This window comes from Natator depressus, chromosome 2, assembly GCF_965152275.1.
Source record: "Natator depressus isolate rNatDep1 chromosome 2, rNatDep2.hap1, whole genome shotgun sequence".
Classification (NCBI taxonomy): Eukaryota; Metazoa; Chordata; order Testudines; family Cheloniidae; genus Natator; species Natator depressus.
In genome coordinates this window covers 79,584,450-79,610,933 of record NC_134235.1, presented here as the reverse complement: position 1 = coordinate 79,610,933, position 26,484 = coordinate 79,584,450, and the positions used below count along the sequence as shown (strand labels likewise).

At 42.3% G+C, this 26,484-nt stretch overlaps 1 protein-coding gene and 1 pseudogene across 2 annotated transcripts in view; both read right to left on the bottom strand.

Moving 5' to 3' along the window:
- Positions 1–26,484, bottom strand: part of SLC35D4 (solute carrier family 35 member D4) — an 81,960-nt gene that overhangs the window by 2,909 nt on the left and 52,567 nt on the right. For both annotated transcript variants that reach the window (XM_074944504.1, XM_074944505.1), the window contains one exon: positions 3,110–3,174. In XM_074944504.1, the coding sequence (XP_074800605.1) occupies positions 3,110–3,174 (65 nt within the window). The remainder of the gene's footprint in view (positions 1–3,109; positions 3,175–26,484) is intronic.
- Positions 3,418–3,552, bottom strand: LOC141983529 (U1 spliceosomal RNA; annotated as a pseudogene).

The window sequence follows — 26,484 nt, the reverse complement described above, 5'->3', positions numbered from 1 at the left end:
CCACCACGACACTTTCTAACACTGCCATTAATTCACCTGTTGTTCACGCCAGGCACTAACTTCCTTGTGCATGTAAAAAAGACTGGTGAGGGCCATAAAAGCAGGAGGAGTCCAACACTGTCTCTAGAGAGACAGAGTCAGGGTTAGATTACCACGAGACCCTTAACTTTCAAATTTTTCTGATTCTTGGAATGTTCAAAACTTTTTCTTCAAAACTATTATTCTTCAGGCTCTAAATCCTGTATCTACATCCATTATCCACAGATCCTTCTGAATGCTGGATTTTATCCATATTTCCCCTTCTTGTCTCCTACTTCATCATAATCCTCTGGCTGAGGTTAAACAAAATTTTCTCTCTAATTGTTACCAACACAGTGCTTTGTGGATTATTCACAAGAGTATAGTAGTAAAAACAGGTTATATCTGAAATCTGCTCCTTTGCTTAAGTGTACCAGTGTAATGTATAACCACCAGACCACTGAGCTAGCAGAAGCCTTCATTTTAACTGCAAAACGGAGTACTGTCAAGTAATGTACCCTCAACCCTGGATTTACGTTAAATTTAAAATATGGTGAACCCTTTGGATTCTATTAATTATGGCATGAGAGTTAAAAGCACCACGCTGTCACTGAGAAACTAACACACGAAATGATAGCCACTGTTAACGTTGGACCTACACCAAAAACCCCTGTGGTTTGTGATCTTATGCTTGCTTTGCAGCTGCCATAATCTAACAAACCTTATTCCAAAAACTCTGCTGAAATCCCTGATGCTGCTGGTGCACATGCCGTAATGGAAGACAAAAAATAATTAAAAAAAAAAATCAGCTTTTTGAGTTCTCAGCAATCTAAACGTAACTCTGGGCTAAGGTCCCAAACACAGTTTCTTTTAAAATATGAATTTGTTACTTGTGTATGGTAAACACATAAACTTACACACACATATTGCATACATATAAATGTATATAGGGTGTATCGTGTGCATATTGTGTATGCAATTATGCATGCATTTATACTGTATCTGTATGTACACACAAATACATATACACTGTATGCATGTGTATTATATATGTCAGTGTATGCCTGTATATATATCATAAATATGCAATACACACACACACACACACACACACATATATATATATATGCATGCTTGCGAATGTCCTGGGCTGGGTGTGCTGCTGTTTTCTGCCTTTGGCAACACTTCAGCAGGATGTACTGAGTTACATACATATGGCACAGAAGTGACCTCCTGCAATTGCAGAAAAATACAAAAGATTTATTTTGGCATTTCTTTAAAAAAAAAAAAACAGCCCAATTTGAATTTAAAGTCTGCTTTCTGCAACTTGTTTTAACCTATGAGCTGTAGCCGAAAAAAAACCAACATGAGAAATTGTTTGGGGAAAGAGGGTAGAATATGAAATGTCAGCTTTGTGTAAATGTATTTTATATACATTTCACTATAGTTTTTCAAGGTCTGTTAGTGAAAAGCTTCATGTACAGAAAGCTTTAGAAGCAATGGATGCATGTTGGGGGAGGAAGTATTTTAATACTTTGACTGTCCATTGAAGAGGTCACATTTCACAATGATTCTCTGCCTTGGTGTAATCAGGTATTAATATATAAAGATAACTAAGAAAGAACCAAATACAGGAAGGAAATGAGTGGTTCGTTGACTTGGAAATTCTTTAAAACAATGAAGGAAAGTCAAGCACAAGGAAAACTGGATCGTTTGTGGAAGCAGGATTATTTTTCAGTTACAATGGACACACAATCGCAGTTGTACGGTACAGACAAGGAGCTTAGTCCTTCATTCACTGAAGCCAATCAGAATTTCTCTGCGGATTTCAGTGAGAGTTAGATCAGATCTCCAAAAATTTCAAGGTAAGATGAGAATGAATATCTACATAATACAGACTGGAATTAATTTTCTAAAGTAGTATCTAAGAGACTAGTCCTGTTTGTGTTACTCACATTGGGTGAAATCTATCCCTTTATGGACAGTCAGCACAAAGTCCATGTACCTCAAGTCCCCAAAATTTGCACGCCCATGTTTTGCATGGCTTAAAAATTCAAATCAGTGTAGTTGTATGCACAGTAGCTTGATTGGCTGCATTCAGGTGGTTAACAAATGCAAATCTGAGATTTTAAGTGTACAAAATACTTAGTCCCACAATTTTGGGCCTAACATCATCACCACTGATATCAAATCTTGAAAACAGAATATGGTAATTTAATTCACTGCAAAGCAGATTCTCTGTGGCACCAACCATACTATGAGGAAAACAAGAAGAGCCCGGTCTAAAGGTCTGTAAAAGTGAGAGGCTTTGGACTTTCAACGGTATCTCCATTTCTTGAGATACACTTAGACTCCCTTGTTTATTAATTAATAATAATAATATTTCTATTGCAGTAGTGCTGAAGTTATGGAACAGGACCCCATTGTGCTAGGCACTGTACAAACACAGAACCAAAAGATAGACTGTAAGTACTGGGGCAGGGACTAAGCATTGATACCATTCAATAAGAATTTTGATTTGGGAGATTCTAAGTTTGTTAAGCAAACTCTTTATTACCAAATCCCATGTACTGCTTTGGACGGAGGTATGTATTATTTATTGTTATTTCATTTTATTCTTTGTATTCGCAGTCCATGCTATGTTAGGCACTGTCCATGGACACCCACAGGAATAATACAATATTGGTCAGAATGTCAGAGTTCCTGAAGATCAGGACTTCTCTGTTCTATTCCCAGCTCTGTCACTAACTCACTATGTGACACTGGATGAGTCATTTAACTGCCCTTTGCCTCACTTTATCTAGATTGTAAAATGTGTATAGTCAACAATATCTCACAGAGGTGTCATGAGGTGTTACATCTGTAAAGAGTTTTGAGATTCCCCCGAAGAAATTCTGTTCTTTTCAGATAGATTATTATACTGTGCCCATCACCATGGTGTCTGAACACCTGGCTCTCCCTCTGTACAAAATATTTTTGCTACTTGTCAGACTAGCCTTTTAAAAAGCATTTCTAGGTAAAATAATGAGTCTTGTGAAGAAATTCAACAGAAACTTCAAAATAACCACACAAATTTCAGGAAATTACTTACCAACAAACTGTTCGTACATTAACAGTCATGCCAAAGATGAATGGTGATAAACCAGCTGTGGTAACCTGTAAAATCAACAAGAAGAGAGGATTTGCCTGATCTCATCATTGAAAGTTGCAACATCTTTGTTGAGATTAACTTTGTACAGGTGCACTCACACTAAATATTTGTTTACCCCCAGGTCAGTAACCCAGCCATAACACAGATGTTCGGTGGGAAGGAGAAACCCATTGGGATGAAGAATCTGCTCATCAGGAAACTACCACTTCCATCAAACACCTCCTTACTGATTTATGACCCTCCGGGGAGCGTACAAATTATGCAGTCGAGTTTCCCGCATTTGGGGAAATCGCAGGGGTCAGCGCACCCACAGTGCAATGGATGAGCCTCACCCTGGGAAAACCACCTTCGTGATCATGGTATCTCCCCTGCCAGGTAAGTATATGCAGGCACATCTCCTTGCCCTGGCCAGTAGAAGGAAGGGGCAAAAACTATTAAAAGAACCTTATCCTGGAAGTGACCTAGCACTTAGGGAAGCAGGATCCACATGGCAAGCCAGGAGCAGCAAAGACACTGAATAAAGCAGAGACCACCGGGGACCTTGTGTGCAGAGCAGGCTGCAGCAGCAGCCAGGGAATCACATCTGGAACAGGATGTGACTGCAGGACATTGCAGCTGCGTTCAGGTCTGCACAGAATTTGTGGTGAAGCAACAGAGACTGGGCAAGGAGCCACTGCTGAGGGGCCCCAAAGAGCTATATCACTAACTAATCCTGGCCAGGAAATCTGTATTCTCCTATTTGTCTCTAGCAGAGACTGAACTGGAGAGACATGCCAGGCATTGGGCCTGAGGAGCCCTAACCTTCTAGCAGACTGCCACTGTTTAAGCCACAGTACTTAGGGTATTGCAACCTTCCCCTTCCTGCCAGCCCTAGTAAAATACCCCTTCATTTAGCCACGTGTCCGAATCATTATTGGGACCTAGCAAGGGCCTATAGGATGTAGCATCTGAAGGGCCTTCAACTCTTGCCTCTGAGCAGGGATACACCCAGCACATCTCTAGAACCGTCAAGGTTTAGTGTGCCAGAGCACTAGCAGCTGTAACGATTACATCAGGATGGAGTAAAAGTGAACAAGACTTGAGGATGATAGGAGATAGTGCAATGTAAATTCATGTCTAGTGCACTATTGCACGGGGGGGAAAGGCCAGTGCACTTTTGATCAGCAAACACAGGAGCATCAGGCTAGGTCTTCCACAGTAACCAAGCTGCACTCAGGGTAGTCTGGAAGGATGGGGAAAAGGTGATTTTATGCCACCTTTGCAGTGGTCTGATCTCAGGGATAGCTGGAAACTAGGCCAGATCCAATGTATGAGTGAGCAGTCTCCAGGCTTGTCCCTGTCCCCCCAGGGCCCCAAAGAGCTGTTCTGACAGCCAGGGATGTAATGATATCCATATATAATCAATGGCTCTTTGGCCATGCTCTCTTTTCCCCAAACACTCCCCCGACAAATGGGTCAGGTGTCAAAGCTGCTATGCCAGCCCTCTGCCATGTGAGGACTCCCCATACTGAGAAAAAAGAAAAGGAGTACTTGTGGCACCTTAGAGACTAACCAATTTATTTGAGCATAAGCTTTCGTGAGCTACAGCTCACTTCATCGGATGCATACTGTGGAAAGTGTAGAAGATCTTTTTATATACACACAAAGCACGAAAAAATACCTCCTCCCACCCCACTCTCCTGCTGGTAATAGCTTATCTAAAGTGATCACTCTCCTTACAATATGTATGATAATCAAGTTGGGCCATTTCCAGCGTGAGAAAACCTGGATTTGTGCTGGAAATGGCCCAACTTGATTATCATACATATTGTAAGGAGAGTGATCACTTTAGATAAGCTATTACCAGCAAGAGAGTGGGGTGGGAGGAGGTATTTTTTCATGCTTTGTGTGTATATAAAAAGATCTTCTACACTTTCCACAGTATGCATCCGATGAAGTGAGCTGTAGCTCACGAAAGCTCATGCTCAAATAAATTGGTTAGTCTCTAAGGTGCCACAAGTACTCCTTTTCTTTTTGCGAATACAGACTAACACGGCTGTTACTCTGAAACCTGTCATACTGAGAAAGAATCCATCCCCACACACAGAGGCAAGAATCCTCAGGCAGCCAGTTAAGCTGGTTTTAAAGCTGCTTTGTGTCACTGGTAGAACAAAGCAGGGAGAACAGGCCCCAGATCTTGCCCACCATATTATGGAGCAGGATAGTATCTATCCCTGACTCTACAGCCCCGCTGCTACCACAGCTGCAGTGCTGCATTAAGTCCTGGGCACCTCATTGCCAGACCAATAACACAAAATGGAAGGTTTCAGAGTAGCAGCCGCGTTAGTCTGTATCCGCAAAAAGAACAGGAGTACTTGTGGCACCTTAGAGACTAACAAATTTATTTGAGCATAAGCTTTCGTGCATCCAATGAAGTGAGCTGTAGCTCACAAAAACTTATGCTCAAGTAAATTTGTTAGTCTCTAAGGTGCCACAAGTACTCCTTTTCTTTTTACAAAATGGAAGGAGTTCTGAGAACAGTGACAGAAGTGATTAGGGAGAAGGAATTGATTTTCAATGAAACATTAGGATAAATAATGTCAATAGAAAAGAATGGCAAGGTGACAGTCTACAAATGCAAACATTGAAGGGTGAAAGGGATTATTTAGGGTAGTACAGCAGGGTATAACTAAGAGTAACAGGATGAAGCAAAATATTTAGACGGTTATCAGGAAAGACTTCCTGACAGTAAGATTTATTAGCTTGTCTAATTGTCTCTCAAGGGAGTACTGGAAACCCCAGCCTTAGGCTCATTTAAAACTTGACAAAACACTAGCATAAGTGCAACGAGGAGCATGAAACCATTTCAGAGCAGATTCTGCTTCACAGTAACTCTGAGTTACATTATTAGCCCATATCGGTTACATTTATGTTATCATTGCCCTTTAAAAAACAGGCTCAGACCCCTAAGTCTGTCTGAGCTGTGCTCAGCACAAGACCAGCACCAAAAGGAAAGGTGGCTCTGGGCCATCTCTCCACTCCCTGTCCTGAGGCCAACTGGGGACTGAACCAAGTAATCCAAATTATGTCAGCTAGAACAGTTTCATGGGAACCGCGATGCTGGTTGGGAACTATCCGAGCACAGTGCACCCCAGCCAGGTCCTCTTCCGCCCCCTGCCCCTGCGAGATGGAGGGAAGGAGAAGAGATAGCTATTCTGGCTTTATGCCACCTAAGAATTGCTGTAAATTAGGAAAAACTCCAGAAATTTCCGTTTGTATCGCTGGAGCAGTGCAAAGAGGACAAAGCCGAGGGTGAGCATTTGACCCAGCATGTATAGCATTGGGACTTCAGGTTTACTGCATGGAATTATTGTAATTAATATGGCCATATGTATCTCTAACTGACATAATCTACCTGGCCATCTGTCTTAGGTGTTTCTAAAGAGCCTACACCTTAACATGGGCAAAGCTGTAAAACATGAAATTAAGAGAATAATTAAGCCGCCTCTCCATGAGAACATTTCACTACAAAACACCGATATAAGGTCAAAACTCACTAGTTATCTGCGTTTTTCTCTCCTTTATAGCCACATGCCAATGAAAATGCAAATAAACCCCCCCACCAAAAACAAACAAAATCAGGGGAAAGGTCCTAACTATAGCTACACTGCAGGCTCCAAAATGCTGCAGTGTTAGCACGCAAATGAGATTAGTGGAGGGTGGGACAGTTCACTGTTCTCAGAATCACTGCTTGAGGCTATCTGCAGACTCAGGAAGACAGAATGCAATAGTTTGCGTGCCATTCACATTTGGAAGTTTATCTTTGCAACCAGTAGGGCTAGAAACTTACCGAAAAAAGAATTAATGCCCAGATGTTAGAGAATCTGAGTATGTTATGCAGGTCATATAAATACAGCAACCAGGCTGGATATATTTGGATCCTGCAAAATCTAAGAACCTGCACATTACTGTAATGTGTTTGATTTTGATCTTACATACGTTGGTGTAGCTTTATTAATTTTAGTGGAATTACCCCTCATTACTTAAGTGTGAGTGAGAGTAGAGTCAAGTGTACCGAGCTTGCATTACACTAATGCTGGGGTAGTAGACTGAAAAGTATAATGCTCATTCCCAAGCATGTACATAGAAATCAGTATAGGATGGATGCTGTGATAGTTATAGAACTACTTTTCTCTTAAAACTGTTTGCTATTCTTTCACTATCAGGAACTAAAGTGTCATTTTTTAAAGTGACCCAAGGTACGGTTATGTCACATTGTAGAGTTGTGTTTACAGGTAACTTGACAGGAGGCCAAAAAAGGGAAACAGATAAATGACAAACTCGTTGAGAACTGCCCTTATTAAAAATATTACACTATTCTACAGTAAACACCCCAAACCTCTGCACAAACACTACTGTAAGCTGTAGCCTTTTGGACAATTACTGTAGAACACTTGTATTTTTTTAATTATATAAGAATAGCTTGATGCATAATAGAATCAAAATGTCTCTGAGAGCAGAAGTACTAAGTGTATGCAAGAAAAAAACCAAAGAAAAAAACATTCTGCACAGAAACTTCCAACTTATCTTTTTCATTTTAAAAAAAGGAAACGTTTGAAAATGACAAACAAATTTTCAGGGAAGTAAAGCACGTAACTTGCTCTACGGTAAAATTGGGAACACATGGCTCCAATCCAGAAGCTAATTTTTCTTTTACTAAACTTAAACAAAATGTGTTGAGCTGTTTTTAATTTACATGTACATTTATTTATACTTATGAAAAATGCCAGAAAAAGGCACCTTTATCCACATGCTCTAGGTGCCCTTGACATAACTTTAAAAATCCATCCTAAGTGTACCAGTTTAGGATTGCTCTCCATAATCTCCCTTTTCCCCTAAAATAATTATGGCACATCTTGTAATACTTAGGAAAGAACAATTTCTACCCACCAAAGCATTTGCGTCACCTGATGCTGTTACTGAAAAATAATTTCAACTCCTACCCACACGAAAAGAAAAAAAAAAAAAGCTTTCTTTAAAAAGCAGTCACTCTAAAGAGAAATAAGATCATTAGTCACATGTGCCTCAGTAACACAACTTATTTAGACTTGATATTTTGATCAAACCTACCTATCTCAATTCCAGCTATTTCTGTCATTCCAATTGCTGATCTATCTACATGCAACTTTACATGTAGGCAGAACAAACTGCTCAGGAAGAAAGACTACAGTACAATTAATACATATCACTAAACAGTATTTGTCAAATCTTAACTAAAAACATAGCCACATCCTCTGGAAATGTTGTGAAACATATAGGTACAGCATCCAAAGTGCCTGGAAACTACCCCTCCCTGATTTCAGCATGTTTTTAAGGCCATCAGTTTGCTTCCTCCTACGGTCTCTTGTATTCTCAGATAAAATAGGGTCATATACATCAATTACACTTTGTATTTGCAAATCTGCTTTTGTGAATTCATGAACCTTGTTCATTTGCATCCTCACATCCTCATCATTGGCCCCTATGACCAAGTAGAGGTCAGCACTGACTGGTTTTAAAAGGAACCCCATCCAGTCCTCCTCATCAAGAAAGATGGTATTCATGGCATGGCAACTGAAAAGTAAAGGTGTAATAACAGGGGCAACTGTGGAGAGGGATCCTCAGAGGTCCATGGTGGTGTAAAGAAACATCCCTACCATTCATAAAAGGAGATTTTGCTTTTAAAGAGATGTTTCTGTGGTCTCCATCTCTACAGTACCCAGTCACTTCACAATGTTAATGAATTAGGCCTCACAACCAACCCCCTCCCGCTCCCCCCCCGGCAAATAGGGAAGTATTAATATCCCATTTTACAGCTGGAAAAACTGAAATACACAGAGTTGAAAAGCAAGATTGCATCTTGCCCAATGCACCGGTGCTACTGTGATTATCAGGATCATGATTCATTCCTTGGTTAGCTTCTGGGGCAGTGCAACTAAGTACTGCCCTTTAGGGTAGACGATAAGTTGACAATCTAGCCCCAAATGACTTGCCAAGGTCTCTCAGACAGTCTGTGACACAGCCAGAAATTAAGCCGAGATCTCCTGATTCCCACTCTTGTGCCTTATCCATGAGTCCATTTGTACATTCTGGAGCAGGAAGGTAAAAGGAAAATCCTTAACCTTCTGAGAATTCACTCCCTGAGCATCAACCCTGACCAACTAGTCAGTTCTCTCTCAATTATCTCTAGGATGTTCTCGAGCTACAAAATTTGGATCTGAATTTTAAATACCCCAAAGTTTACAGATGTTCAGATCCAGGGTTTTCGTTTGGCCCATTATAAAGGTAAGGGGCATTTGGAAAATTCAGATCCGTATCCGGTTCAGATTTTACTGTCTTACGCCAGAGTTCAGGGATGTATGCAAGATTTTGGTTTAGACTTATCTGATTATTTAACATGGCAATATTATTTCATTATAGCCTCTAAAAAGTACTTATTTCCTTTAATTTACCACATTTGTTAGAAAACATAATGTCATAGTTCTCACCAGCTCTTACAGCAACTGAATATGGAATAATTTATAAAGAAGTTTCCCTAGTTTACTTACCCAAAGCCAATCCATTTAACCTCACTTCCCCATTCTGCCAAAACTTCTATACTATTTTGAAAATATGTATTTTTCAAAAGACAGTGTTTTGAAACAGCCTTTCAGGTTCACTCACTGATAAAAATAAATCTTCCTGTCTATTTACCATCAGTGTCATCTTCTCCAAACAGAGAAGACAAAAGCTTCTGATGTACGTAACTTTTGTTTTCATTTTATTGGTGGACTTGAAGCAATGTCAGGCTCTTTATAGATATGGCATTTGTTTCACCCGTCTTCTGTACCTACTTTTCCAGCCTCTCAGGGCCAAAAAACCATCAAGGGAATGGATCAGTGCCAGTGCCACTGGAAACAGTTTAATCAGATTAGTCTAATAATATCAGTAGTGCAAAAATCACTGCATGCAATATCAATACTGAGGACTATTCTTTTACTTCTTCAGGGAGATGCATTGAAATGGTGTCCCAGACTGCAGGATTATTTCCAGTGCATGCATATCATGCATATTTGAGCACCTGCCTTTGCATGGGCAGTCAGTTACCTCAGTTATCAAAACAAATTGGGTATTTGCACCTAATTTAATACTTGTTTTTATCTAAATGTTGGAATTGCTCACACACATCTAGGAACAGAAATGCAGAGAGACCTCAGTCCTGTCTATTAAAATATTTTATACATGTGGCCCTAAATCATACCAACAACATTCAAGATGCTTAAGACTTCAGCTTCCTTGTAACAATTGAAAAGCTAATATACAGAGACTCTTCTCTGGGAGATGCAGATTCTCATCAGGGTATCAATCTTGTAAAAAAACAAAGAACATTAATGATACTTGTCAGCATTTAACATTTGTACTGTACTGAGATTCTCCCGAAAGCATCTGAGAGCATAGGCAGGTTATTTTGCTTGTCTCTTGTCATTTATTCAAAGACTTTCCTATAGGTTGTTTTATGTTTTTGATGCTTCATGTTGGGTCAGAAGTTTATTGCAGTGAAAATAAAATAGGTTTATTTTATTCACTCTAGGATTAGTGTCTTACCAGTGTAACTAGGGGGTTTAACTTCCAGGCTCTGTTTAGATACTGACGGCTGACATTACTGCCTTTGGGTCACTTTGCATGTAATTAGTTGTGCTTTTAGCAATCTCTTTGAATTCACCATCCTTATGTTAATAATTAATAACGTACAGAGAATGAGAGAGCATCAGAAGTAAGGAAAGGGCAGAAGAAGGGGGAACAGCTTTTCTCTGCGAGGGTGGAGACATCTGAAAGTGGGTAGGCAAACGTGAAACAAAGGTGCTCAGAGCAAGTTTATAGAGGCAGGTAAAGCTCATGCTTTATGTGACTCAGAACAAGGCATGCCATGATACTACCTACTCCCTCCTCTGCCTGTCCAGGGTCCTCAATCACAGGGTCGTCAGACACTCCTTGGGGAGCATCTTGGTAGCAGCCCTGCCTTCCCTCTAGCAGCTCCTATGCAAGCTGCACAGGGACATGTGGAGTGGTGAGCTCACACTCCTTCCCTCCTGCTGAGCAGCTGCCTAAGGGCTGGGCAGAACGTAGTCATTATGCTATCAGCACACAGATTCATTACATCGTCTGCCCAGCTTAATGCTGTCATGTGCACTGAACACGGGCCCGTTTTGCCCTCCAGCCAATCTACCTGAGAATGAAACACTTACTGCCAGTGTGTTAGCTGCCGTCTAAAGACCATGCTATGTTTGGTGTGCTGGCATCGGTGTCACTGGGAGCAAAAAATGTTGGGCTTCCCCCAGGTCTCTAATACAATGTTTCTCAACCTTTCTGATACCAGAGACCGGTTTGCTGCCTTCCTAAACTGTGTCAGGGAGATCTCAGGGACCGGCGCTGGTCTATGGACAGGCCGGTGAGAAACACTGCGCTAATACATTTCACCTCAGATAACCTGCTTCCCTTGCTTGATCCGCTGATCTTTTAAGGACAGAGTCACAACTTTTGGAAGCGATAGCTTCCAGTGCTTCCAGTGTTAAGGCATCGTTTGTATTACTTATGAAACAGGTGGCTCTCTGATTGCACTCACGGGGCTGCTCCACACCTTAAACAGTTGGGTTAAAGGGCATATTTTGCCCATGTGTTTATCCTGGGGGACCATTATAGCCCAGTAAAATCCTTTCCAAGGATCCTTCCTACTACCTTGCCATATGTGTTTAATACATCTGGCTCAAAATCCAGGGGAAAGGAGACTTTATAGGGTAGTGTGGGGTTGGAGAAATTCTGCCCTGACTGCCTTTCATCTCATATCTGGAGGGTGGCATTACCATTTTGAAATACTGACATTAGGGAACCAATATGGGATGTCTAGCTACCAAAAGTTTTCCAAATTGTGCAAGAAATGCCCTCTCATCGTGATTGTCAGTTTGGGAGTTTAATGGGAGCACTCTGGGTTTCCCAGTATTTTATGCCCAAATTCTCCCTCTAATCAAATGGGAACTGTCTATCCCGGAGTACTCCTTTTTCTTGTTTGACTTTGTCTTGGTGTCTCTGGAGAACGCCTCTCATATATCTATACAGGATTGGGGAGGACACGCAATGGCTTTTTCTGGGTTGAGATTTCCCTGTCCAGGAACCTGGAGGAATCTTCTTTGGCTAATGCCTACCCTCACAACTTTCCCTGGGTTATATTTTGATTGGTGACCGTGAGGGCAAGGGGAGTATGTGCTATTGTTGTTCTTCCTCCTCTTTCCTTTGTCTCTAAGAGAGGTTATTTGTGTCATCTCCCTGCCCTGCTTGGAAGTGGTTTGGCCATACCTGACAGGCCCCTAGTTCTCTTCCATGCTACCCGTTCTTCTGGAGAAGGACCAGTGTTATATCTGTCATGTGGGACAGGTGTAGGAAGAACTTTGTGTGGGCCTGGGCTTTGTGCTTGGAATATGGAACACTCCCAGCACCCTTGCAAGCTATATACACACCTCCCTCCACACAACAGCCCTTGCATTCTACAACATGTGGGAGAGCAAGACTCGGGCCTTCTCCCAGCTGCTGCACTTAGCTTTGTTCTCCTTTCCTACTCCACTCAGCTAACCAGCAGTTCTAGGCAGCCTATCAATGGCTTTTAACAGCCTTCCATCACTAATCTGCTGAATGATGGCTGTTAGTGAAGCTATCAGAGGCTACCAAGGCCTTTCCCAGCATTTCTTATTTTAGAAGAGGTTTTCAGTACATGTGTTTAGGCCACAGGGTTTGGACTGGGGAGATCTATCTCCTTGTGCTTGGCTGTTGCTGTCTGCCAGTGATCTTGTTCTGTAGTCTGTGTCACTACCTCATTAGTCTGCTCCTGTAGCTGAGTGATGTGTGATATACATAGTTAGACAGCATTGCCATTCTGCTGATTTATTATCTGCCAGTCTTTACTTCCCATCTTGGATATTATTATTTCTTCCATGTCCATCTCTTTGTTTGGTATGTTTCATTTGTTCTCATTACTATCTCTTTGCTCTGTGACCTGTTGAGACAAACTTGCAATAAAACTAAGGCCCCAGTTCTACAATGTTTCCAGAATCAGGGCTTTAGAAAGTTAAGCCAACATTACCAACCTACTCAAATTCACTCAGCACCTTCTCTTTTAAGATTTATATTTTATATACAGTGTTTGCTTCTTATTCTGGAACAGCATTTGAATGCCAGAGAACTGCTCAACTGTTTACTGATTTCACAATTATTATATGCTTCATAAACTAGTTATATAGTGCTGAATTCTGTCTTTATATTATTTTTTAATGCAGCCACTTCTAGAATAGAACACAGCAGTTGTTTAACGGAACACAGCAACACTACGAGTTAGATCAGAAAGTAAAGAATACCTTATCTTTTGACTGTAAATGGCTGATTTGGAATTTGGGCAGGGCACCTCTCCTTTTTAAGCAAAAGCACCCTTATATCTTTAATGGTCAAATATGATCAAGACTATACTTTTTTCTCATGTGAAAGTCTACAACTGTTCATATATATAGTGTAAAAATATATATAAACACACATAATGTGATAATAAGTAACTCATTAATTTTCAGGGTAAGGTGACTGAAATATTGCAAGTACGTCATGACTCACTTTAATTACTTCTCCCAAAACAAAAGACATCTTGAGACTTTAACAAAAACCTTTTTTCTGTCATAAAACTCGAGACTTGGTTGAAATTGTGGTAGCTATTTCTTTTTGGACATCAAATATCCATCTCACCCTACCTTCTCTCTTGTACACAAACATCAGACATCCTGTAATAATACAGAGAAAACCAAAACAAGAAGCATACGGTATCTGCTACTGACAACAATGGCCAAAACACACATTCCCCCTTCCTATGAGTAATGTGATTGGTGGCACTACACCAGAAAGCTTCGGCATATAAAATGCAGAGCAGTTATAGTACTCAACTCAATTTTAACTCTGCTTTGGTTTGTGTTAAAAGATTTCTCTGAAATGTGACCACTGCATATGTAAACCAGACAGTGATTTTTTTTTCACCAGTTCAAATAAGAAAAGAGAGAACTTTATGCATACAAGTTCTCCATGTGGTCTGCTTTGTTGTATAAAACTGCTTTCAACCAAGATTCAGACAGGTGCACAAGTATATCCTCTATTAACAAAGCCTGCTTAGCGGAAGCCTAGGAGCACTGGAGAATCCAGGCAACAGTTGAAGTCTTGTCAGATGAGGACAACCGAGGGCACTGACAGACTGGAAATAGTGAATTTCATTAGGCCCAACTAACTTTGTCTTTCTTTGATTTTATAAGAAGATTATTTTTCCATTCTTGCTGTTGTTGGTACATGCACATTAGACCAAGAGATTGATATTCTTGCATTTCAAGACTATGTAATCAATTCCCAAGGGACAAAATTCATATTTTCAATATGTCACATTGTCAAAAAACCCTTTCATTAAAGACTGACGTGTTGCTATCTCCAGTGCTCAGTGAAGGACACCATATAAGACATTATTTTTTCTCCACTGTCACTTCAACACCCCAAAATGTCCTCTTTTCCCCCAATTTCTTCACATTAACTCCAGATGCCTCAAACTGCTGGTCTCTCTCTTCTCGGACAGTTGAGCCCAAGAAATTAGTAGGGATACCTGATCTGTCCTATTAATTATTATTATTATTATGGTTATTACATTTGTATATAGTGCAATAGGTGTGCATGAAATGACAGCAACAAAAAAATGTTCTATGTGCTAGAATGATAGGAACTGCTGTAATGGAACAGACCAATGGTTTGTCTACTCACATATCCTGTCTCAGGTACTGGCCAATGTAAGAGGTTTCAGAAGAATGTATAATCCTCTCATAATGCATCTAGCTGTGCTACAGATGTATTCTGCAGAGGGAGGGAGATTTCTTCCTGACCCTAATTTGTGTTCACTTTTTGCTAGTCCTTGTGCTTTTGTCCTAGACAGAATGTCATACAGGGTCTGTTCCTGCTCCTATTGAAGTCAGCAAGAGTGTTGCTACTGACTTCACTGGAGCAGGACTGGACCTGTAAAATGTACAATCCTCTCTTTAATCCTATTAAATTGATTGCCTCAATATCATTCATTTTATGTCCTGAATTTCACAGGTTAATTACGCAGTATATTGAATTGAAGCAGCATTGCCTTTTAGCTGTTTGAAAATTACTGCCTTCCAGGTTTTATGGAGTGACAGGTTGCTCTAATGCTCTGCTGCTGTGCGGTACTGCAGTAAAACACATTTGATCAGCCCCAGCCCAGCCCCAGCTAGGGTGTTTGCATTCTAAGTGGTTCTTCACCTCAGTCTCCAGACTTTCAAGGTTACAAAACAGGAAAGGATCAGCATAGGAAATGGTGACAGCCTAGTAACAAAAAAAGTAAATTAAATTTTAAGAAATGCTCATCCCAAAAGAAGGTGGCCACCCACTAGAGCTATGCAAACAGCTTTACAGGTAGAGCAAAGATCAACTAATGGCTGGCTTTTTGTCACTTCAGTTTCGGCTTGGACAGTTTTGGTATATTGCCCTGTCACAGGGTGGACTGGCCCTTTAAGGGGCTTTGGGCTCAGCCCCAGCTGCTCCTAGGTTATGTGCCTCACACCTGGCAGAGGCCATACGTGAGGTCATGTGCCCCGCAGATTTGCCACTTAACTTGTACTGAGCATGCTCACATGGACTGAGTATGCTCAGTAACTCTGCTGAAGCCTGCTGCCTTCACTCTGCCTCCCTTCCCTCCCACCCCTCGCCCCCACACTGGCAGGCACAAGTCTCTGCCCACCGGTGATGGGTTTAGCCTTGGGATGGTGGTTGGGTCATCACCTGATTGTAGCCCAAGGGTGGGACTTTATATAAGAGGGTGAGACCAGGGATAAGAAAATTCTAATAGGGAGACATGGAGTGGACCTAATAAAACACCTCTGCTGAGAGAGATACCCTGGGACTGATATCCTGCTACAAGGATAAAGAGACAGCAGGGAAAGGGCCTGTTAGGGACACAGGGTCACATTGGGCAGGAAGCTCCCTGAATCAGCCAGAGGTAAAGGCCTGGCTGGAGCTACCTGAAGTATAGGTAACCAGACAGTAAGTGTGAAAAATTGGGACTCTTTTTTTTGGGGGGGGGTGGGGGGGGAGGGAATATAGTTGCTTTTATAAAACAAAGACCACAATATTGGGACATTTGGTCACCCTACTGCAGTAAGAGGCAGGAGCAAAACTCTTCAGAGGAACTTAGGAGCCCTGCTGGAGCATAATCGATTGGTGAGCCTGGAGAAGAAGGACTAGAAGATTCTAGTTTTGAGTTAAACAGTTATTTTATGTTAAACCAGGCTCTGAACGGAGGGAGCAGTACACCAACATCAGTTGTGCTGGTTTGCCCTCCTGAGGAAGGGGGGAAACTGAGACGGTGTCAGGGTCTGACACTAAAGGAGATACAACCTTGTTACATGCCTCCAAATTTCTGCAAAGGCTAATACCCGTTTCATACTTGAAATGTAATTTTTCTGCATCCTTTTCCCTCTCACCTCCCCTAATGGCATTATGGAAAGACTGTGACTCTAACCATTTAGATCTAAGAAACCCAGTCTTCCATAACAACATAAACTGAACTGGGGAAGAATGGGAGCCTTGCAGACCCCTGGATTCTACCTTGCAGCTTTAGTCATAATTTTAAAGAGTTCTCTTCTTCACCCTCTGCTTTTCCTTTAAATGAATAGGGAGCTAACAGTGGTGTCTCCTACAGAAAGAGTTGTAAAGACTTAGTGAAGGGTTTAAGAATGGGGGTGAACTGGCAGAGATGGTATGACACAGTGGGAATTTTCTGTAATATTTTTGATGCCTATGTGTGCCTTGGTTTCCCACTGCAGTTTGCATTGCTAAAAGTGCTCAGTCTGCTCTTTGGGGCAGTGCAGGACATAAGGTGAGGGTGTCACCTTGCTGTCTGGGCCACAGTGAATAGGGCCATTAAGGGACCTACTGAAAGTGATCAGTATCAATGCAGAATCCCAAAGACAATGGAAAAGCCCCAATGCCTAACCACTTACACCAGGAAACAATAAGCAAGAGGAAGAAGGTTTCCTGCCATCATCTCTCTGCAGGAAAGCTGAGCAGAGACCCCAGCTTGAGAGCAAGGAACTGAGACGTGACAGGCAGGGAATAAAGTATGGGCTCTGGAAGAAGCTGGCTGCTCTCTCCTGGGATGGACAAAAGAGAGAGAAAAAGAGCACCTAAGATGGAATCCACTACAGGTTGGCTGGTGATTTGCTCTGGCTTGACCAGTATGGACTATGCTTTTTCCTCTATTCCTCTACACTAGCCTAACAACTTCCGATGCAATGCTGTGTCCCAGGTGACTAAAAAGCTCTACTGTTTTGAAAACACTGCTTGGGTGTCACGACTGCATGATGTGCATTAGTCCCTGAAGAGTGTACAGTTGGACTGACTGGACAGAGCTTGCAATGGGAAGCAGGAATGCTGGAGCCCAGCTGCTCAATCTAGGAGACAGTGAGGCTGCGTGGCCAAAGGGGAAAGTAAGCTGGTACGGTCCAGTACGCTGTGCTGGACCGGACCAATTTCCCCAGCCTGGCGATTTAAAGGGCCCGGGGCTCCCTGCAGCGGCCAGAGCCCCAGGCCCTTTAAATCACTGCTGCAGCCCTGGGGTAGTGGGGCAGAGCTCGGGCAGTGATTTCAAGGGCCAGGGGCTCTGGCCGCTGCGGAGAGCCCTGGGCCCTTTAAATCGCCACCCAAGCCCGGCTGCCGGAGCCCTGGGGTAGCGGCAGCAGGGCTCGAGCGGCGATTTAAAGGGCCCGGAGCTCCGCTGCAGTAGTGGCAGCCAGAGCGCTGGGCCCTTTAAATTGCCCCTGAGCTCCCAGCCACCTCTGCAGCTGGTAGCTCCGGGGGTGATTTAAAGGCCCCGGGGCTCCCAGCCACAGCGGAGCCCCGGGGCCTTTAAATCTTGATTTAAAGGCCCCGGGTATTTAAAGGCTCCACCTCTTCCAGTTGAGGCCATGCCCTCTGCTCGGGACTCTAGCGTACCGGTAAGTCCTTTAAGTTACTTTCACCCCCGTGCATGGCCCACCCTGAAGGAAGACCTTTTGGGGGTCTGCCATGCTTCAGGAATTTCTCCAAGAGACTGTTCAAAAGCTGGGCATAGCAGAGATCCTGTGGATCCATGACTGATGTTAAGGAAGAGTGAGTTCTACGCCCTAGGGCCTGCTGTGGCAAACATGCCATCACCTGCAAATAGGTAGATGTCCTCAAATTAAAGAGGAAGATTAAGAAGAAGAAAAAATAACTCCGCTCATTCCTCTTGTTGTATACATCTGTCCTATGTACACAAACGTTCTTATTACTACCTCCCTTCACCACTCCTGCCTCCAACTGCTTGTTGCACCCACTTGCCAGGCCTGGAGAAGACCAATGGTGTGTTTAATGAGGTATCCTCTCTCCCATAGAGAATGCATCAGCCTCTCATACTATACCTAGTTATGCTGAAATGATAAGCTTTTTTGGACAGGACCTGTCTTCCAGTCTGTGTTTGTACAATACCTTCTACACGGGGACACTGATCTTGATTGGGGCATCAAGATGCTACCATAGCACGTACAATAATAATGCTGAGAAGACGTGTCTTTAATTAGGCATGATTCTTGGAGCAGATCTTGTATAATTCATCCTAATAGCATTCATGCATGACACACACTTTTGCCACTGTAGGTGGGATCCCTAAAAGGTGAGGGCACTAGAACTCAAATATCCCTCAGGCTGAAGTTAAAGAACGGGATCCCAAACACAGCTATGGGTCTAGTGGAGGGCTATTGCCATAGCTCTGCCATGTCTAGGGCAAAGCTATAGTACAACACAATTCCTGGTAGGGTTGCCAGGTGCCTGGTTTTCAACACCAAAAATCCAGTTACCGCAGGTTGGGGGTGGAGGAGGTGCTGGGTCATCCTACCTACATCTCGTGGGCAGACAGGCAGGCAGACTCCGTGTCAGACTGCAGCTCCATGTCAGACAGCAGCTCCCAAGCAGAGGGAGCCCAGGCGGGAGTGGGGGAGGGAGATGGAGAGGATCCAGCTATGAGGAAGGGGAAGGGGGCAAACAGCGAGCGATGGGGGGAGGGGAGGAGACTGGAGGGGCGGAGAGGAGCAAGCAGTGGCTGGGTCTGGGAGAGGCAAAGAAGCGGGGGACCTGGAGGGAAGATGTGGAGTAGGGGCAGGAGGGTCTGTTTGTCAACAATTAGAAAGTTGGCAATCTTAATTCCTGGTAGCTACGAGTACTGCAGCCTCACTGTTTAAACAAAGTTTTATTGAAACTGTGGAGCTTACAGCTGTTGAAACTGTCATCTGATATATGAGTACTGTACCAAACACAGCACCATCTGGGAGAAGACTGTGTGACATAGTAAGCATTCAGGCATTGGGCATTCAGAATTGGGAGGAGATCCTTCACAGCCTTCCTAGAAATGGTTTAAAAATACAGGGCCAAATTCTCTGCCGGCTCAGCTCCACTGAAGTTGAAGATGTAATGATACCACAGTCAATAGAGTTATTCTAGCAAAGACTGTGGCCTAAGCTTTGTTCAGTTCTGGAACCTACACAGACCATGGATCACATTAATTTGTCTGCTGAGGAGAAAATTGTGGAGAATTGCAAGTGCAAAATTTCACCAAAATATCCATTTTCATAAAATTCCATGAAGTATAATCTTTGGCTGAGTTCTAGTTCCTTTTGAGAGTCCTTCATCTCTGTACACAATCCTAGTCACCTGTCTAGCTAAAATTTAATTTTCCCAGAATGGAAACACACACCTAATTTCCCAGGGACTTTGTTTCAATTTATTGCTATGACTCTCATACTCAGGTCAATGACAACAGATATCTGTACACACAAAACTTTGAGCGGGCATGTATAATTTTCAAAATGCTCTGTGCTTTAAACCTCCACTACACCCTTTGCCACACCCTAACATTTTAAGCAAAGACTCAAAGAGCTTAGCTTGCTTAGCCCAAACAAAAGAAGGCTATAGGGAGATATGATTGCTCTCTATAAATACATCAGAGGCCGGGATAAATACTAGCAAGGGAGAGGAGTTATTTAAGTTAAGTGACAATGTGAACACAAGAACAAATAGATATAAACTGGCCATCAACAAGTTTAGGCTCGAAATTAGAGAGATTTCTAACCACCAGAGGAGTGAAGTTCTCGAACAGCCTTCTAAGGAGAGCAGTGAGGGCAAAAAAACCTAAATGGCTTCAAGACTGAGCTTGATAAATTTATGGAGGGTAATGTTATGATGAGATTGTGTACCACGGAACATAGCTGACCTGCGACTGCTAGTAGCAAATATCTCCAACAGCAGGTGATGGCACACTAGATGGGGAGGGCTTTGAGTTACTACAGAGAATTCTTTCCTAGGTGTCTGGCTGGTGGGTCTTGCCCACATGATCAGAGTATAACTGATCACCATATTTAGAGTCAGGAAGTAATTTTCCCTCAAGACAGACTAGCAGAGACCCTGGGGGGTTTTCATCTTCTTCTGCAGCATGGGTCATGGGTCACTTGCAGGTGTAAATGGTGGATTCTCTGTAACTGGAAGTCTTTACATCATAATTTGAGGACGTCAGTTACTCAGACAGAGGATACGGGTCTATTACAGGAATGGGTGGGCAAGGTTCTGTGGCCTGCAATGTGCATGAGGTCAGACTATATAATCATGATGGTCCATTCTGACCTTAAAGACTATGAGTTAAATGGGTATGGGCACAGGGTTTTTATGAAGTGATATAGGTTCAGAGATCATGAAAAATATGTATGCCAATCATAATCCTGTTCTTACGAAATACAGGTGGTAGTTAATTCTCTGAGATTCAGGCATGAATGCAAAAGAAATCTGACACAAACCATTTGCACCAAGATTTGAATGAAAACTTCCATTTGTATTTTTTTTTATCAAGTTCAAAGACTTAAAATAATTTTAATCTGTGGTCTCTCATGGGACTAGTCATATGCTTAAATTTAAGCACATGCTTAAGTGTTTTGCTGGATCAGTGTCAGAGTGCGCAGCATCTTGCAGGATAAGGGCCCCTGGAAGAGGCATGCCCTCAACAAATCCCAGCCCCTCCTCTCATTAAAGAAATATTTTAACTGTGAAAAGCTAGAGACGACAAGCAACAGAGGTGCACTGTTTTGTTTCTGATTTCACAGTATGCATAAACACCTTAACTGGCTGATGTCAGTGTTTAACAACTATTGAATTATCATATTTCTGCAACACAGAACACTCTGCGAGGGAGGTCAATAGTATTGGCAACAGCACAAGAAAGTTAAGGATGCATAATCTGGTTTTTAAAAAATCCATTAACCAAAATAGCAAATTTCCATCAACCTCTCTACCCTCTCCTGCAAAACACACATTTGGGAATATTTAAATGTGTGTTAAAAGTCCATTTCCTACTATATTTCCCATCTCATGGCTCCTTTGGGAGAACCTAATTCATGAACAAACAATTCCCAGACCAGATAACTAATTTCTTTGCTGACCTCTTTCCATATAACCCGACAATAAGAGAACTCCAGTCTCTGTATTGCCACTTTCTGGTGGTGTTTATGCTGCTTTACCGCTGATGTAATGGAAAGAAATTAACATGCTATCATCATCATTATTTATTATTATGATGATGATGCTAAAGACTGCAAAGAAAAGTGGGGGGTTCTTGAAAGTTTAAATTTTCCATGAAAAAACAAAGTGCCATATAATCATTGGGTGCATACAGAAGGTTAAAAAAAATATTCTGTCAGGAACCATCAATAATTTGGTATTTTTTTTCAACACTTCCAAAAATGTTAATACAACTCAACTCATTCTGAATAGTGTCTCTCATACACACCATCCCAGGTATATTACAGAGTTGGGACTGAACTGTCCTTGGACTTTTCATGCATGTGAGGATAGAGACAAGCATGGACAAAGCGTCTTGTTCCAGCCCCCACCACATTCCCCCAGCAAGGACTGGGAACAACAGCCCTGCAATCAAGGAAGTGTAAGGATTGTTCCCTCCTAGCACCCTCGAGGGAGCAATTCATTGTAAACAGAATGGGTAGGAGACAGGGACCTACCCCACTCCCCATTATGTCAGCCCACAGGGCCAGCCAGACATTGGAAAGTGAGCAGGCTGCATATGTCCCCTGTACATTGGGGATTTCAGGGATAGTTTGTACGCCTGGAACTCAATTCATCTATGCTGACTCTCCATGGGCCATGTGGCTCCACACGGACCCCAAGAGGGGCAAAGTACTATAATCTGGTTCTTAAATAATAGAGGGAAAAGAAAATTAAGAAATGCAGGCAGTGGTGGGGGGGAGGGGTGGGACTTTTTCAGAGGAGATTTGGGAAATAGCTGGATAGGTGACGAGCCAGAAAGATACAGGAGACTTGTTCCAGGTGGCAAGAGCTGCAACAAGCAGTCTCCTACCAACACTGGTGAGGTGTGTCTGAAGAAACAGGGACTTAGAGAGAGAGACAAGGGGCCTGATCCCAAGAGAAGCTGATCACCTGAAATACCCACTGAAGTCAATGAGAGATGTGGTCCCTCTCAGGCTTAGGCTTGAAGTCAGTGAGGTAGTCTGGAGAAATTCCAGCCTGAAATGAATGGGGGGCCAATGGAAGAGGAGTGTGATGTGGTATGTTTTGCTCATTGAATTCCTTTCAAATGTATGTTATAACTCAGATACCTTTGAAATCTTCAACGTTAGCATATTATTTAGTACTTAGTCCTCTATCCTTCTGGCATAGATATTAGCAGTGGAAACTATTTCCAAGCCAGTACCTGTCTTCTCCTTGCCACTTACACTCATGATTCATTGTTCAGCTTTAGCTCTCCATATATAACTAACTCAGGGAGACTAAATAAAAAAAATCGTGAGTGGGAAGCTATTATGCATAGGAACCAATAAGCTCAGTTTCCTCTGCAATTCAAAACTGTATCAGCTTCTGACAGATTCTCTTTAAACTGTGTCATCCTCTGCTGCCCTTGAATATATGAAAGGAGACATGGTGTGTATATGGGAAAGGGCAGTAGTGGGGTGGAAGGTACCTAATGGTGTCATATTTCAAGCTAGCATCTATGCTCCCTGGAGGTTATCTTGCATTTAATAAAGTGTGCAGTGAGCATTTCAAATGGATATGGTTATGGCTAAATGAACAGTGACCATTAAAGAGCATCTCTTCTGCCCAACCCTCAGGATTTATGTCTGCTCATACTGGAAAAGTAACTTACAGTACTGAGCACAGGTTAAAACTTGCACCTTGCTTGTATGACAATGCTGCACCAAGTAGCGGTGTGTAACTATATTCTCCTACATGCTTCCGTAGTTAGCTATATATCAACACCACACCTAAAACCCATATAGCCACGTGTGTATTTTATATGGATGCTTACTGTGTAATTAATAACTTTGACACATCCTTACAAAATATGAAGCCCTTTAACATACGTATTAAAATTTTCCATTCTTGAGAGATTTCAAATCCCCAAAGATTTCAGTTATTCTTATAAAAGGGACTCCCTGTTATAACTGTATTTTAAATGCCCAAGGGCCATACTCCATTTAGCTTAATGGTCATGTTATACACTGAGGGGTTGTTATGGAGACTGTTCTGAAGTATTCCTAGAAATTTCAGTGTGTAATTAGTGGTGGATGCTACAACACGATTGTCAAGTTATCTCCATGGAAACAACCAGAAAACCTATACTTTTTTGGTTGCAAGAAGTGATCTGCATCAACACTGCTTTTTATAGACCTTTAAGATTCTATTAAGGGCTCACTGATTGCCTTGTTTGTTAGTTAAATTCAGCTTAGATATACAGGATAAAATTCTCTCTTTGATGCACATGTCTAGCTCCCACTGATTTCAACAGAAGTTACCTACGTGCCATCACAGATGGAATATATTCCATACAAAGTAGATGGATGACATTATCCCTATGATTAGTAAGACTGAGGATGATATTAGAGATGGAAGAAGTTAACTTTCAAAAATCTTCCTATTTTCCCTGTAATCCCTTCTTCTACTTGGCTCTTCTCTGCACACCTGAAGCCTTGAGAGAATGGAAACTCACTCTCTAATTGAAAGGTAGACACGGCTCACATCTGTGCCACGCAAGGCACCTGGCAGAAGAGGCTGATGAAGAGTTATACAAAATTCTCTCTCTCCCCCACATTCTGGGCACATCACTACACAGTTCTTCCAGATCAGGGAGTGAGGTTGGGAGCAAGATTCTTATACTTTGCACTATACCGTGGCTAAAGGTAATATATAGTACAGATAAAACTCCAGACAGAGTTTATTCAGTTCTTGTATAAGCAATTTTATAAGTTCCAAACCAAGGAAAAAAGGTGACTGTCAGCGAGAGCTGCTCTTACGTTAGTTTGAGTATACCTGTACACCAAGTATACTTTAATCTGTAACACTAACTGGTCAAGTGCAGTATAACACAACATTATTTTGTATAAGCTTTTACACAAGTGATCACACAGGGCCAGTCTGTGAACCCTTTAGGCCCACTGGTGGGAAATTTGTTACACCAGTGGTTCTACTGACTTCACTAGGACTGACCCATGTGCATCCATTACCTTTGAAAGGACTTCTTCTGTGAGTAACTACATATCAGCAGGAAGAAGGGGTTCACAACCTGACCCATAATATTTTACAGCGTTAATTCAGCTATAGAGCTAAACAACAACTAATAGCACAGCAACAGGAAAATTAAGAGGCACAGGAGCGAGAGAAAGACATTTTAGGGGAGGTTCAAAGACAGTGAAATGTTGATAAGGCAGAGTGATTCAGAAATCTTTGTCTTGCTTTCCTTGGTACTTGAGCTGCTGTTCCAGATGGCTGGAACACCAGCAGAGAATGCCTTTGGCCATTAGATTGTGTGAAGAAATGGAGAGGCAGCAAGCAGAGCTACATTTTGGGCTTCATGAAGCTCATGGCCATGGGCCCCCCAGGTCTGGGAGAATCTTGGCTTTCTTTTAAAAAAAACCAAAGCACGGTAATAGCTCCTTCCTGTTTGTTAGGGTGACCATATTTCCCAAAGGGAAAATGGAACACTGCACAGGGCTAGCCCGAGCCCTCCTCTGCCCCACCCCCTGGAGCTGGCCCAAGCCACTTGCCTGAGCCCTGCCTGTCCCCCACCCGAGCTCTGCCACCCCGCCCTGTGCAAGGCTGGCATCTCCACTCACCCCCTCGCACGTTCCTCCTTACTGCACCCCACTTGTCTGACAAAAGTAGGCATTTGTCCCATTTACTCTTGTCAACTCTACTCTACATGCTGACTGATCCTGAGGTACTCAGCAATGCGTCAACACCAGAACTGTCAACAGTTGTTACAGTGTGGTTGTAGCCAGGTTGGTCTCAGGATAGTAGAGAGGTAACCTGGCGCAAATATATCCAGTGATAATGAATAAGGAGCTAGTGCAGCTGTCTGATGACAGGGGTGATAGGATTGTGCATCTTTTGTGTGTGAAATAGCTAACAGCAGCAGTCTGCATACACTGCAGCCTGTAGAGTTGGGATCTGGGGAGACAGAGAAGGCAATTACAATCTTCAAATGAGATTACAGTAACTCTTCGCAGTCAGAGTACAAGAAGCCCGTAGAAGAGCCAATGCAGTTTGACTTCAATTGGATTATATTCATTTTTTTATCCTTGGGAGGAAGGAGAAAGAAAAGGAAGCATCCAAAATCTATTCCCCATCCTCCTCTTCACAATAGACTAATTCAGTTGGGACCTTCTGGGTAGAGGCCAAACATACAACAGTTCACCAAAATATTAATCAGATAGCTGTATATAATCTGACATGCTTACATTCCCATAAACTCAGAGCATTGATCAAATATAGCACTGAGAAGCAATGACATTATTCCTCCTAACTCAACAATTTCAACTACGGCTGTCGCCTAATTCCTAGAGACCCCAACATGTTCAATCTCTCAATACAGATTAACAGCTCTAATCTAAATAAACCTCACTGACAGCACTATTAGAGCTCATTAGAGTTCTCACCAGATGTTTCAGTTTGTGTATACGAGTGACTCTGGTTTTTCATTCCAATATATGACCCATGATACGAACATATTTTGTGAATTAAAACATGCAGTCTCAACATATCTTCAAATTCTTGTTCTTCTGGGGGCAAATCAATCCAAAGCAGAGACAAAGGATTCCATCTTTGTACATCTTAAAGGTAGTTTTTGTTTTTATGGACACTTCTCAAAT